The 16093-nt window shown below is 33.9% G+C and overlaps 1 protein-coding gene across 1 annotated transcript in view; it reads right to left on the minus strand.

The window, feature by feature from the left end:
- Nucleotides 1–3641: 3641 nt before the first annotated feature.
- The window catches only part of LOC109538791 (probable cytochrome P450 9f2), a 33276-nt gene continuing 20824 nt past the window's right edge, over nt 3642–16093 (minus strand). Inside the window, exons 4-9 of the mRNA XM_048666530.1 lie at nt 13761–14001; nt 13538–13703; nt 13291–13456; nt 8044–8248; nt 4717–4959; nt 3642–4486 (exon numbers count right to left, since the gene is read on the minus strand). Coding sequence (XP_048522487.1) covers nt 4047–4486; nt 4717–4959; nt 8044–8248; nt 13291–13456; nt 13538–13703; nt 13761–14001 — 1461 coding nt within the window. The 3' untranslated portion in view covers nt 3642–4046. The remainder of the gene's footprint in view (nt 4487–4716; nt 4960–8043; nt 8249–13290; nt 13457–13537; nt 13704–13760; nt 14002–16093) is intronic.

Consider the following 16093-nt stretch of genomic DNA (forward strand, 5'->3'; position numbering starts at 1 on the left):
TACATTTTCCGGTCATTATGTATAATGGCAAAAGTCATGTGGGCAATGTAAAAATCATTTTTATTCATGTTTCTTTAAAAAAATAACAATTTTTCTCATACCTAACTGACAAAGTAACAAACAAAAAATAACAGTTAAAATTTCACATGCTCACAAACAAACCGGTAAAATAAGTACAAACGAAACTTAAGTCCAAATAAAAATAATGTATTAGATATGTATGTTCTTACAAATTTATAGTTACACAAAATGTTAATATGTAGCAATACATAGAGGGTCTATTTATTAGAGCAGCTTCCACTTTGGTGACATTTCGAGTTGAGTTAAGCTATATGTTTTTTTTCTTTCGACACTTGCACTTGTCGGATTTACAGCCACCTTTACAGCCACATCGACTATAGCCTGTCTTGGATGACAATCGTGCACATTCTCTTAGTGAAATATCTGTCTGCTGAATATCTTTGCCATATATCAACTTCTCATTACATATTGTAAAATGGTTCCTGGCATAAAGTTGATTTAGAATTCCGTCTTATTAGCATTTGTTTCTTCAAGAACAAATGCCAACATATTTCTTCCATCGGTGCGCCTTCTGTCGACATCTGGGACTCGAACTCTAACTTTATCATCTTTTTTAGCATCCGGATATTTTGAGTTAAAAGTTTGAACCATTTTTACAGCTTGTTTTTTCAGATTGCTTGCTGAAATCTGCCTAATTTTTAATATGTCGGCTTTCCTTTTTTTCACATAGGGTTCTTCCGGGGAATCTTCATGCCCGAAAGATTCTGGAAATTCTTTATTATATAAATCTGGGCTTGGTTTAGCTGGCAAAGTCGATTGAACATAACTATCAAGAGAAAGTAGTTCCTCCTCATCATGTTGACTTGGACCTGGTAGCTCCGCTGACACATGTGACTCTGGTTTATTTTGTAGTGGACCTTCTTCTACGGACTGTAAATTGTTCTGATCTTTTACTAGAACTTCTAAGTCCTCTTCACAATTTCGATTATGCAGAACGTCTGTGGGTGAAAAGCTTTTTAGAGCTACTTTTAACTTTGTCCCAAACATGGCCTCATACGGAGTACAGTTGATGCCACTATGATGAGCTCTGTTCTTCAGTAGCTGTACAAAACGTAAGCCTTCTGACCATTTCCTGGTCTTCTTGTCACGAACAAAGCAAATTTTCCATGTCCTGATTCGCACGTACTACGAAACCCTGACCTTGAGAGTGTCTGGGCTTCCCATGCACCATCTTCAACTCGGGCCACATGCCAGTATCACTTTGCAAAATACTGGGCGCTCCAAAAATTGCAAAAATATCCAAAAGCGCAAAAGCTACTTCTTCTGCTCTTTTGTTTTACTTTTACAAGATGGTCTTGTATACAAGCATGAATTTATATTGATCATCAATTTGTGACTGGTTGTCAATTAAATCGACTTGAAATCTTGAATTAATTTCATTTCTTTTTCCATTAATTTCATCAATTAATGAAAGTGCCCAAAGAAATAATAACAGTATTTATAATGACCGGGCAATGTGAGAAATTATCGTAAAGTAACTCAAATTTATCAAATTGCCATTATTCATAACAACCAAGCATTATGAGTACTGACCTAAACAATTACATATTATGTATGTATATAGTAACATACATACAAGAGCAAAAAGACCAAAAGAAATACTGCTTGGGGTATAATTAATTTATTTTGTTGGTAATTTAACTTAAAATGTGTGAATTTTTAAGTGTTAAACAACCGAATTGACCTTAATGTAGGTAACTGAATGGTTTGTAGTACTCTTATGGACTACGTTTTACGTGCCTATGAAAGATGGCAGAGCAAAAACTCTCTTACATAAGTAGCATCTTTTGCCAGTTTTTCACTCGTGGCGTTTTGTGACGAGCCCTCTTTAACCTAGACCTAAATATCCATAAAAGCAACATCAATGGGGGGAAAAACGATTTTCGACAAAGGGCGAAGAGCAGAATAGATGACTCAAATTGAATTTTAATGATGCTAGCCGGGTATTCTTCTTTCGTTTTGATAATCTGACTAGACCAGTAATTGGAAAAGTTTTGAATGGTATATCAAAATTTTGATTAATAAAACTAATTTCACTTTTAAATGTTCTATAATCGGCCTTAGGAGCAATGCGGGGTAAAATGTCAAACGAATGCATTTTAAATATATACAACGTTTTGGTCATCAATAACATGTGTGCAGCAAACAAATTATACATTTTTGACTGTACCTTCTACCATGAGTCATAGGTAGTTTGGCTTAGTTACAGACATGGTTAGTCAAAAGGCGGCTGCTCATATAAAGTGTGTATTATGAAAATCAAATCATACCAATAATAATTAAAATTTAACTCTAAACTTTAATTGTTATTGTAAAACATTTTCCAAAAATTCCACCATTATTATCAATGCAAAGATTGGAACGCGTTAAAACTGAATAAGTTGCTTTTCTTGCGGACCGACAATCAATATTTTCAAATGCTCTAACAACAGCATCTTTAAGTGCATTTAAATTGGAGTATTTGTTTTTGTAAACCGTGTTTTTTACGGCTCCCCACAAAAAGAAATCCAAAAGTGAAAGATCGCGTGATCGAGGTGGCCATAAAATAGGGCCGTTTCGGCCAATCCAAGCCCCAGTAAATGTTACGTCCAGGTGATTCCACACTTCGGAAAAATGTCTTGTTGGAATTACGGAATTATGGAATTACGGAAAAATGTCTTGTTGGAAATTATGTACAACAATTCACACGCATCTCCTCATCCCCTGGATGTGAAGTTTGGTATACTGATAAATTATACGGATGGAATTTTGGTTTTTTAAAAACTCTCATCACGGTGCTTTGGAAAGTTACGGATTCTGCTGCGATCTCTCTGGTTGAAATCTGTGGGTTCTAGCTTACAATGGCAAAGACATTAACCTCCACAGCCTCATTTATTACTTTATCTTCATTTTTTGGCTGCGTAAAACTTTCCCAAGTGCCCAAATTGTCATATAATTGTTTGAATGTTTTCAAGGACCGTTGATAACGGTCAGGTCAACATACCTCTCGAAATAGTATTCAGAGGCTTGTCTAGCATTTTGAATCACATCGAATGTAGGTTCCAATCATGTTGCGCTTTTCTTGATTGAAATAATTCATTTTTACAATAAAACTAACTTATGTTTCTAAGTTGAATTTAAACTTGAATGTGAAAAGTTGGAAGCGATAATCAAGTATGGTTGCCATTTAAAAAAACTTACATTTGTTGCATATCTCAAAAATTATAGTTATTTTGGAAAAGCGTCTTATGCCATTTTATTTGGAATTCAATTTTCTACAAGTTCTATATTTAATGTTTTCCTGTCAAATTAATATCAACGGAACTAGAAGTAATTTAAAAATTGACCGTAAATAAGTTTATCCCTCATATCTCTTGACAGCTGTCAAATAAAAAAAAAGAAATTTGTTTCGAATAAAGCATTCTAAACTACAATTCTTTGTCCATTTAACCTTTTTCGTAACTGCTATAGTTACGAAGATCCTTGAAACTGGTTATTGAAAAAAAACTCGACCTGTATACTAAGCTCCCAAGTCAACATTCCTACAATTCCCCATTCTTGGGAAAGAGAAAAGCCGTATGTATTAGATCATCTGTCTTTATATAAATACCTTATAATAAATCACCTTAACGTCTAATTTGCGCTTTTGCATTCGTCATTTAGGCGTCTTTATGACTGGCCATTTAGACGTCTAAACGTCTTAACGACTGGTCATTCAGACCACTTTATGACTCGTCATTTAGACGTTATAAAGCTGTGACTTACTTACGCCAGTTGGACGTCAAACTTATATAAGACCAAAAAATGTGCTCACTTGTACGTCATCCAGGCGAAAAATGCTGCTTGGGTGAGTATAAACGTGTTAGCGTACTATTGAATATCTAACTGTCTGTATAAATAAAACTAATCTAAAAACTTTTAAAACGTATTTTGATATGAAAATAACACCCGTGCCTTCAACAGTAATGATATGCTTTCCAGCAAACTTAAGTGCTCGTAAGTCGCTTTAATCCCAACCAAAAACCACCTACTGGTGAAGGACTGAATGTTTTTTTACATAATTTCAAAGGAACTGTTGTTACTTTGGTTGGTTCTATTTCAAAGTTTAACAGCAAGTGATAAAATAAAGTCTTCAGTTCTAAAAGCGCAAATCTTGAAGCAATACAGTTTCTAGGACCAGCACCGAAAGGCACATATGTGTACGGCTTGATATTGCCTTTATTCTCATCTGAAAATCTTTCCGGGTCGAATTTTGTAGGGTTTTCGAAATTTTTTGGATCTCTATGAAATCCAAACATTGGAATCCAAAATAAATCCCCAACTTTTAAATGAACTGGTTTTTCATCGGCGTTTACCGGCTTAATAGTATACGGTTTAGTAGCAACTCTGTCGACTACTCCTGCAGGCGGCCACTTTCGTAAAATCTCTAAAAGTAAGAAAATATCACATCAAAAAATTTTTTTCATCTGTATTAATGATATTATATGTAATATTTGTGGAATTTATTACGAATCTAATGGAAAGCACTGATAACAACTTATCTGGAACTTGAGAATGATCTTTAAATATTAGGTTTAGCTCGCAGCAGAAAACATTTGATTGCACTAAAGACAAAATATCATTTAATATGGGGTTGTAAATTAAACAATTATTTACCGGATATCACCTTATCCATATACTTCATCTTCAGCAAAGAGTCATATGTTACTTTACCACCATTTAACTTGTGGGTTTCAACAATTTCACTTCTTAATTTATTCTGTATTTCCTTGTTAACTGCCAGCTCATAAGAACCAAAACTCATAGCATTTGAAATAGTATCAAATCCAGCCAAATAGAAAACCATTGCTTGAGCAGCTATATCGGCATCTGTTAAATTAGCGAACTGTGGCCCTTTACCTAGAAATGATTTCAGTTCACACATACACATCATATTTGAAAAACGAATAATATAGGGTGTCCCGAAATTAGGGGGCCAAACTGAAACAGTGAAATCTGTTCTCAAAAATAATATAAATTTTTCAAATGAACATGCCAACGATTTTTCCAGCACGTACAGAATTTTGCCGTTGGATTCTAAGCCACCAACATGATTTAAATAGCATTTTATGGTCGGATGAGGCAACCTTTTCAAGAGGCAAATCATTCAACAGTCATAATACTCATTTTTGGAGCCTCGAAAATCTGAGGGTTCTTCGAAGGGCAAACTTCCAACATAGGTTCATTTCAATGTATGAGCAGGAGTCATAGGAGATATCTTGATAAAACCAATTAGGTTAAATACCCATAATTATTTAAATTTTCTAAATTTTCCACAACATGATCTGCAAGAACTGCTAGAGGATATTCCCATAAGAACTCGGTTAGAAATGTTCTTCCAGCCATTCTTCCTGATGATGAGGCCCCAGCCCACTTTGCCCAACCTGTGAGAAATTGGCTAAACCAACATTTGCCAAGCAGATGGATAGGTCGAGGTGGCCCAGTAAACTGACCAGGTCGATCGCCTGATCTAAATCCTTTGGATTATTATTTGTGGGATAATATGCCCAATATTATTTATGCTACAGAAATATATAGCTCAGAAGAGCTTCTAAGCGGATTTGTGCGACCGGAAATCAAATAAAACAAGCCCTTTTTGAAATTCTCCGTGCCGCCCAACAAATTAGGAAAAGGTCCAGAGTGTGCATTCAAGAAATTGGAAATTTGTTTGAACATTTACTCCAATAAATTAGTGTCGATTATAATATTTACTTAAAATATAAAATGTGTATGTATAGCAGTGATATTTTTAAAGTGATTTAGTTGGAAAATGGTGCGTCTGAGCGAAGTACATTAAGAGTGCCTTTTCTTCGTCAAATCCTTCAGACTTCCACAATTTGTAGAAATAATATTGATTTAGAGTCGCAGAAAAAAGTTAGACCTTTTTTGTACTTCTACCCCCCAAATGATACGGCTATGATGAAATTCTGCCAGTTTTAATTTCAGATCTAGATTTAGCATGCCAAAATTACTAAAGTTCCTAAAATTAACGACTTGAAGTTCAACGGTTTAGAAATAATTTGCAAAAAACCCTACTTCTGGGCCCCTCGTCAAGAAGGCGTAGCTCCGTTAGGGAACATTTTTTCATACATGTTCATTTGAAAAATTAATATTCTTTTTGAGAGCAGATTTCACTGTTTCAGTTTGGCCACCTAATTTCGGGACACTGTATTATATGTAATGGGGTTCTTCAAACATGGATTTCCAAGAACTTGTTTCCAAATTCACCCATTTTTTGGCTTCGACAACCCACAGAGTGCCCGGAAAAGGTGTGACCACCACTTAACGAGGCAAATCTAAAGCAGAAAGAAGTGTGACAAGAGCCTATAACACTTTGCGATTGCGAAACGTTAAGAATAACGGATATACAGGGCGTTAAAGTTATATCTAAAAAACACTTTTTTGGAAAAACTTTTTTGTTGTCTCATCTCATTGTTTTAAAATAATTTGTTTAATTGGTAAAAAGTTGACATTTAGCTGTTAATGCTAATAATGGGTTGAACTCACGGAGCACTCACTTGGGCACGCTGTGTTTAAACTTGGAAATAATTTAACGTGCGTTATTACTGACGCCGCGCAAGACAATTTTAACAGTAGATGTTTTCGAAAACCGCTCATTTTAGAGAGATGTCACAAGTAAACTTTTTTACGTAATTTTTAAGGCACTTTGGTTTTTTAAATCAAACACAATTAAAAGTGGAAAATAAGAAAGTATATGTTATTAAGTAAATGACATGGATGCGTTCAACTCTGTAGCGTTAACGCATAAATGTCAACTTTTTACCAATAATACAAATGATCATAAGTAATAAGTGTACCAAATTTTGAAACAATCCAATAGCCCGTAAAAAAGTTATTTCTAAAAACTTTAACGCCCTCTAGATCCGTTATTATTTACTTTTTGCGAGAGTGTTATAGGAACTTGTCACACTAATTTTTGCTGTGGAGTTGCCCCGTTAAGTGTTGGTGGCACCTTTTGCGGAGGACACCCCGTGTCTGTATCCTCCAAATCCTGCCCGACCTGTCAAGGAAAATAGTCACGAAAATAGATTACCGGAACATTCAAAAATAAAAAAAAGTTGATTAAATTGTGATATAGAAAAACCGAGACATTAATAATTGCTTCCGTTACTGGCATTTATTAGCAAATAATGTGGATTCAATTTGAAGCCTGAAAATAATTAAATTCTTTGACCTCTAATCTTCAAACGGAGAGCTTTTCTAACTTGTTCACTTTCGACTTTTTCTTCATAAGTAGTAGTGCTCAAGATTTATTAATTATTAATCTATTAATTTTCTAGTCATAAATTTGAAAAGGTAAATACAGTTTGATTAAATAAGTATAAAATTCTATATGTTCATATTTCTTGCTCATTTAGTAGCATTAAGATAATCATAACTCGGATGGAATTGTAATTACCCAAAAAAAAGTAGAGCTACCAAAAAGTGGGAGTTACTACGGGAGTTTTCAGAAAGTAAAGCTTGCAAAGAAAAATTTTGGTTAAGTATCTGAATATTGAGTTATTTTGCTGTGAATTTCTCCAGTATTAACATTTTCTTTGATCTTCTAAAGACTGAACTTTAGTGTAGTGTTACTGTGCAATGAAATCAAACGAGTGAAAAGTTTCAGTCACTTTCAATTTATCATTTAAGACGACCACAGATTGGAAAAATAATTTAATTTTTATTGAGATCATAAATCATCAAATTCAGGAAAATATCAAATCAGTTAGCCTTTTAGTAGCGTCAAACTGCTCGCATGGTGAGATTTAGATCATCGGTCAATTGATATTTCAAAAGCTTGCTTAAATCAAATTTATTCAATAATAATCAAAAGCTTAATTAAAAGTTCTCACAGCAATAAACCAAGTTAATAACCAATAATTGAAGCACCCTGAACCTTTATGCATAGAAAAAATATAGCCTGTGTATACATATACATACCAGAATGTGTATATTCTTTGACAGTAGCAAAACCTGTCTCTATAGTTTCAGAATATTCATGTTGAGTTCCTTTTCTTGCCTCTAATAATATATTTAACATGTCTTCTCTAACTATGCCTTTTTCCTCTCGAACTTGAATAGTCTCCTTAATAGTTTTGTAGAAAAACGATGATATGTCTTTATCAAATAGACTAATTTTCAGCAACTGAAACGATAGCACGATAGTTGGTACTCGCAGAGCATAGACGGGGTAGTCCGTAATTAATACGTTTTAGGTGTAGCTGCTGATGCTAGATATCAAAAGTATAGGATTAATCAAACATGCATTAGTAAAAAAAGTTTCGGAACTGGACTGGAAAAACGTTGACGAATCCTGCAAGACAAAAGATAAAGAAATTGGCAAAGAAACAAACATTAAGGATAGGATCCTGAAACACTACATCATTTAATGCCAAAGACAGGAAATAATTGAAGAATTAGTTACAAATAAGATCGATATATGTGGCACCCAGGAAACAAAAACGAAAAGCAAAGGCCAGAAAGAATACGGTACCCACACCGCGAAAATACCTGTTGGTCCGTAATTATTTAAAACTCCGGTAACCATGGAATTACACAGAGTGACAATAAGATAGACAAGGATAAACGGTAAATTGAACAATATTTGTTGACTGCGGAACGTACTTTCCAAATGTAAACCTGTTCTCATAACCTAGAACACCAAATATTTGAATGGTTAACTCCAAACAAGCTAGTGCCTGTGTCAACAATCTGCTTATTATCCACTCTGTTCAAGCAGCTTCTCGTATTCAGTTACTTAACTCCTGCTCCATTTGTATCGAACGTAGTGGGAATGTAGCCCTTCCTCGGTTTTTATTTGGTGTTTGGGAAAGTGCCAGTTATTGTGTTTTGAGTGCCCCTGGAAGGCCCTGATTCGCTATGTCCAATACTTGTTCCTCTGTGCCTGGAACCCGAAAATTGATTGACGTCCACTATCTTCTTGGAACCACTCTCCTCGCTCGTTGTTGGCGTGAGTTATTTAGCTTCTGCTATGTTACTGTAGCATTTCCCCTGAACTAGTCGCATATTTGCAAATTCGTGAAAGGAAGTTCAAAGTAAGTCACAGTTTGACAAATTATTGCATTATTGTCAAGGGCTATCCACCTGTAACTATCTGTTAATGGAAAAAAATAGCATTGCCGCTGTGACTTTTCATCAAAAAATTGTAGAAGAGAACTTTTTGGTATAAAAAATTTTCGTAATTTGAAGCAAAGATCGTAATTTTAATTTTTGAATCTTTAAGTATGCCAATATGCTACCAATTAAACATGGAACAATTTAAAAATAATGCTTAATAACAAAGTTGAAATTTGATCTTCAACTGCTAATATCTTCCAGAAATTTTCGAAAACTAAATTTTCAATATTTTTCTCGTACTCCCCAAGGGAGCCTCTATAACCCCTTTAAAAAGAATGACGCCAATTTTGAATCACCCTGTATTTTGCATGAAATTTGCGCTATTTAAAAAAATTGTGTTTTGCTTGTTGCAACATTGACGAGCGCAGAAAAATAGACAATTTGAGCGACTGTGAGACTGAACTTGTAAGAAAGTTATAATTTAGAAATTGTAAGTAAACTTGAAATTATAATTAATAGTTGTTGATAAACCTACGTAATTTATTAAAAAAGCATATTGGTTACTTATTAATAAAAAATACTTTAAAAAATATACTAACAGTGACAGGTTCAATTTGTCACATTTACTTTTGCGCAAATATGCGTAAAAGTCCGTGCGTAAAAGTAAAACAAATGAACAGCAAAGAAAAGTGCTTCTTTATGATCATCGCTTCCGATCAAAAAATGGAACTTTTAGATTCATTCGAATAAAAAGAATATTATACATTCAGTTAAACGTTGGAAATAAAAAACTAAATATTCTTTCCATCTATGCATCCGACGAGCCGAAGTCGAAACACGAACGAGAGCAATTTTATGAGGAGCTGGAAAGTAACCTAGAACCCATATTCACCTAAGAATATACCATACTACTCGGAGACGTTAATGCACGGATAGGCAACAGCATTATACCAGGAGTGAAGCAACGAATCAATGAGGAGCCACTTAAGACAAATGGAGAACTGAAGATAGATAGAAGTTACTATAAATGAAGTTGGAACAGCCTTGATATCATTAAAAAACAGAAAATCCTAGAACCAGACGGGCTCCAGAATGAATTACTTAAATACGGAGGCGGAAAACTAACACAAATACTAAAATATATTATTCAGAACATTCTAACACAATGCAGAATCCCTGACATATTGAAAAAAAGTACAACAATTTTAATGTTTAAAAAAGGATACAAACAGGAACAAACTGCTTAAAAGAGGCATAAACTTGCTAGATACTGCACATAAACTAATGACCATGGTTACTACTAATAAGCTTAAATCTATTATTTCACTCTCAGGTGAGCAACAGGGTTTCAGAGCTGGAAGATCATGTGTGGATGCTGTATTTGTACTGAGCAAGATAGTAGAAAAAATCATAGGATATAATAAACCGGCCTTTCTATGCTTTATTGTCCTGAAAAAAGCATTCGATCGGGCAAAATGGAGGATATAGTACACCTGTTATACAAAAGAGACATACCCAGCAATAAAATCCAAACCATAGAAGACATTTACGACGGCACCAAAGTTCAGTCCCGCATTAATGGAAATTTAACAAGTCACATACCAATTAACAGTGGAATCAGGCAAGGAAAGTCACTGAGCCCATTGCTCTTCAATGTTATTATGGATGAAATAATAAAAAAAAGTACGACTTGGCAACGGGTATCATCTGGGCGATACTGAAATAAAAATACTCTGCTACGCGGACGACGCCGTAATCGTTGCGGAAGATGAGAACGATCTGCAGAGATAACTTCACACTTTCTACACAACAGCAAAAAAATATAACATGATAATATCAACAGACAAAACAAAATGTATAACGACGTCAAAAGAGCCACTTAGATGTAAACTTGAAGTAAATGGAGAAGTAATGAAACAAGAAATGAAGTTCAAATACCTGGGCATAGAATAATAAAAGCAATAAGACCCATCATGACTTATATAGCAGAAACAAGACTTGACACATCGAAAACAAAACAACTTCTAGAAACAACGGATATGAAGATACTAATGAGAATCACAGACTTTGATGGATAGAGAAAGGATTGAGAACATTACACAAATGTGTAAAACGGAGAGCATCAATGATTGGGTATCGGAGAGAAAACAAAAATGGAATCAACACATAATTCGTATGAGAGAGGATAGACTAGTTCTTACTGCTAGAGATAAGTCGCCAAATGGAAGACGAAGTATAGGTCGGCCAAGAAAGAGGTGGAGTGACAATCTGGATCGTGGCTAATAAAATCGAAGAAAAAACAGGCCATAAGCCTACCATGATAGAGAGAAGAGGAAGAAGAAGAAGGTCTAATCTCTTAATTATTGATTATTTCACTACGACAAAAATGACTTTTTCTTGCGGACGAAACATTTCTTCAATAAAACGTATGCCATCTAACCTAACTCCCTATCTTATAAGTTGTTCAAGTGTTGTCAATTTTCTTGAAAACAATAATAATGTCTGTTTTGAACCATTCCCTAACAGTTCGGAAAACTTCACCGATAATTGACCGACATTCTGCTGCAATTTGCCCTTTAAAATCATCAATATCAGCAGGTTGTGTTTTATAAACAATGGACCGAAGATGTCCCCAAAGAAAGAAGTCTAAGGGTGTTCAATCCGGTGATCTTGGAGGCCATTCAATTGGTCCCCGTCTGTCAATCGATATATCAGGGAATATCTTATCAATGTTAGGGAGGGTTCGAAGTAGAATTTATTATTGTTTACAGGAAAATAGATAACATTTTAAACAACTTAGAGGATATTTCTCTTCGGTAAATAAAAAGTTAAATAATCAGTAAATCCGAAATCAGTTGTTTAATCTAGATTTCCGTCTTGTTATTCAACGATTTTAACAATGTAACTTACTTTTCTAATCATTTGAAATCTGAAAACCAATATCTGAATGCACTCAAGTTTAATTGTTTCTACAACTTTGAAATGCGATTATTCGAAAACGTCTGAACAAAAAGCAACAAAATAATCCAAACAAATCCAAAGAGCATTGCACGCCCTTTAAAACGATGTGCCACTTGAGCCCCCTTCCCATTTAAAACTCGAAGGGTGACATCTAGCCTTCCTGGGGTGTTGAAACGGGGAAGTTAAAAATATTTATTTAAAGTGTTCCCCTTACAAATTAAATTAACGGGTTTATCCGATTTTTCATATTTTCAACTGCAAGAAAGGTATTAAGGATGGGAAGTTTTCAAATTGACACTCCGTATAGAAATTTTGAAAAGCAGAATTCTTGGATTGATTGTTTGTTCGATAAAAAAATATAGTAATTTGTCGTCTATAAGCCAACCAGTTTTCGAAATATTGAGAATTTAATGAATAATTCATTAACAAATTCGTGAATTATTTCTGAATCAACCGATGGGTAATTGCAATTTAATCATAGCAATTAAATTATATCATCAACTCAAATCATCTATCAAGTACGGGAAACTGTTTTTCCAAAAATTGAGAGTACTTTTCATCATTCAGACTAGCTGGCAATTCATATAGACCTACTGTACAATCGCCTAAAGTTTCTAAAATAAGTAGTTCAAGCGTTAATTTATTGCTTTAATTGAAAATATTCTGAAAACGGACAGTAACAAACAGGTGTCCCATTCAACCGCAAAAGCAATCAGTGTTGCAAATGCATTATTCAAAACTGTTTTTTTGCTTCCCATTAAAGGGAGTTGCTGAAATATAACTAAACAGCAGAACGTGCATAGCGCCGTCTTGTACAAACCTTGAAATTAAGCATAAATTCGAATTTCTCACCTCTAAAAGCCCACTATTGCAAATCAATGCAAAATTACAATTAAAATTTTTACTTTTAACTAAACTTAATTAAAATTGAAACTTTAACGCTATGTTTTATAGCAATAGAGCCATATTTTACTATGACATGTTTGGTCATATCCTATTAATTCGACTTCTAGAATCTGCATGAGAATCTATATGACGTATTTATCACGGATTACCCGGTATTGTGAAAAAGTAAATAAGAATGAAGTTACCAAAGTAAATCACACTTGACTTAAAGCAAAATGATCCATTTTAAGACCGATTATTCACCTTTGCCACTTTCGGCACTATCAGAAATGCGAAAAATCGCAAACGTTTGATCAGAGAAGAAAAATCTGTGATTCGCTTTCCCATTATGTGGAAAGGGTTGTTTGGAGATTTGAGCGAATCCACTTCGATCCCAAAAGCTGTTGTGGCAATTATATCGTTTGCAAATCTGAAAAAAATTAGCGAAAATTTGCAGGTTCTCTATTGTTCAAATGCCAAACATTTTTGAAAGAGATATTTTAATTTTTACCTCGAAAACGTATCCCTCATTTCTACTTCTATGAGTGCTTCATTTTTGGTTAAAAAAAAATTTACAAAATTTTCCGCAGCCCCATTCATAATATGGAACATTCTCTTTATTTTGCTGCTCGAAAATGAACCGCTCAGGGTGGCTCTCATATCTTTCCATTTCTGACCTGAAGAACAGAAAACAAAATACTATATGACAATTTTTATTTTATATGCAGCCTAACCTGTTAAAGCAAATAAGTTTGCAGCCCATAATGGATCTGCGTCAGCATCTACTAATATTCGATGATCGGTAAAGTGGTCGAAATCTCTGACAGTTAACTGTTTAAGTAACTCAGAATCCTTAATAACAAGAGTGGGTATACTGAACTGATACATGCCAGAATAGCTGTAAGGATATAATGAGAGAGAGTCACATACAGGGTGGTTTTTTAGTGCGAGACCATTATTTCCGTTGGTGTTGAACTTAGTAGTTAGTTAGAACTGAAAAATAGTTTCATATAAAAGGTGTTGACGCACGAAGTGCGCACATTTTAAAAATATCTTAGATGATACAGAGTGTTTCAGAAACGCGAGGCAAGATCAAAGTATATTTTTTTAAATAGAGCTACCCATTTTTCATTAGCTCATGGAGCGCAGCTTAAAACGCTGCATACGCACCGTAAATTTTGTTTCTTTCTTGCGACGTTGGTAGATTATCGCCAGTTTGGTAAAATTTTGCTTAAAAACATGGTATCCAAAAATTCATTGTAGAAGCAAGAAAGATACAAAAAAATAAATCTCTCCAATCACTACAGATCCATTGAGAATTCTATTGAACCAAAATATCAATACATTGTACAAGGTGTTAACAATGTGGACTTTAATCTAAAACTTTTTAACGCAATATACCTTTCGTTTTTCAAATGGAAGTACCTGTATATTAATACGTCAATAGATAGACAACTTACAACGTTACAAATTTGCATTTACACTTTAAGCTGTGAAATCAACCGTTTTCAAATTATAATTTATTTTATTTAAAAAGTTGTTACATTTTGTAAGGTGGCTATGGAATTCATTAAATGAGTGTCAAAATTTGATGATACTTGACATAATCAATGAAGAAAAGTGCAACGTTTTATATTCATATTATCAATATCATATTACTCAATATGATTTCCGTTAACATTTAAGCAACTATTAATATCTACGTTTTTGGTGATTCGTTCCTTTATGTCATCTTTTGTAGTGGGAGTTATCTTATCAATTATCAATTTCGTTCTTGACGCAAGCCCATAAAAAGAAATCCATTTTTGTCAAATCGGGTGAACTAGGTGGCTACTGAACAGGCCCACGTTTGCCTATCCACCTCTCAGGAAATTCGTTATTTAGGTACTCATGAATTTGAGCTGTATGGTGGACTGAAGCTCCATCATGTAAATACCACATTATTTCCGTAATATAATTAGGTAACTAATAAATTAAACGTGGCAATTACAATTTTTTTAAATTTTTAAATAAAATTAATTATAATTTGAAAACTGTTGATTTCACAGCTTAAAGTGTAAATGCAAATTAGTAACTTTGTAAGATGTCTATCTAATGACGTATTAATATACAGGTCCTTCCATTTGAAAAACAAAAGGTATATTGCGTTAAAAAGTTTTAGATTGAAGTCCACATTGTTAACACCCTGTACAATGTAATGAAATTTTGGTTCAATAGAATTCTTAACGGATCTGTGGTGATGAGATAGACGTATTTTTTTGTATCGTTCTTGCTTCTACAATAAATGTTTAGATACCATGTTTTTAAGCAAAATTTTACTAAAATGGCGATAATCTGCCAACGTCGCAAATAAGAAAAAAAATTCCAAGAGCTAATGAAAAATGGGTAGTTCTATTGAAAAAAAAAATATCTTGATCTTGCCTCGCTTTTCTGAGACACTCTGCATCATATAAGATATTTTTAAAATGAGCGCACTTTGTAAGTCAACAATTTTGATAAGAAACTATTTTTCGACAGTTCAACACCATCGGAAATAATGGACTCTATCGCATTAAAAAACCACCTTGTATGTAAGAGGCGAGTACATATTGAAACAAATAAATACTAAAAGACGACAGCACAGACATAAAAGTCACATCTACACAGATTAGCTTAACGGATTCTATTATCTAGTAACATAAAATTGCATCAAGGTGAAACATTTAAATTCATTGTAACAGTGTTAAATTCTTCACCATCCTTGATCTTACACAAAGAAAGAACACGGAGCACGAAAGGGTATAGGGAATTTTTCCTCATCGATGCATTAAAGATGATCATGTTAATTAGTGAGTTTATCTAACAGAATAACTTTTATGACTGTAGTTGAATTTTCATTTTCCCTTACTTTACAATTATTTATCTTTGGGAATATTAAACTGATTTCCTTTAAAATCCATGTGAACTTAAATAATGTTAATGCTGCATATAAAATCTTAATGAGAGTACAAGTGCAACTCGTTAAGTTGATACCAACGTAGCGAGTACTGGCTATAAAGGTGCCGCATTATTCGACTCAGACTTAAAT

This window comes from Dendroctonus ponderosae, unplaced genomic scaffold (assembly GCF_020466585.1).
Source record: "Dendroctonus ponderosae isolate FM_Combo_2020 unplaced genomic scaffold, Dpon_F_20191213v2 Dpon_F_20191213_1, whole genome shotgun sequence".
NCBI lineage: Eukaryota > Metazoa > Arthropoda > Insecta > Coleoptera > Curculionidae > Dendroctonus > Dendroctonus ponderosae.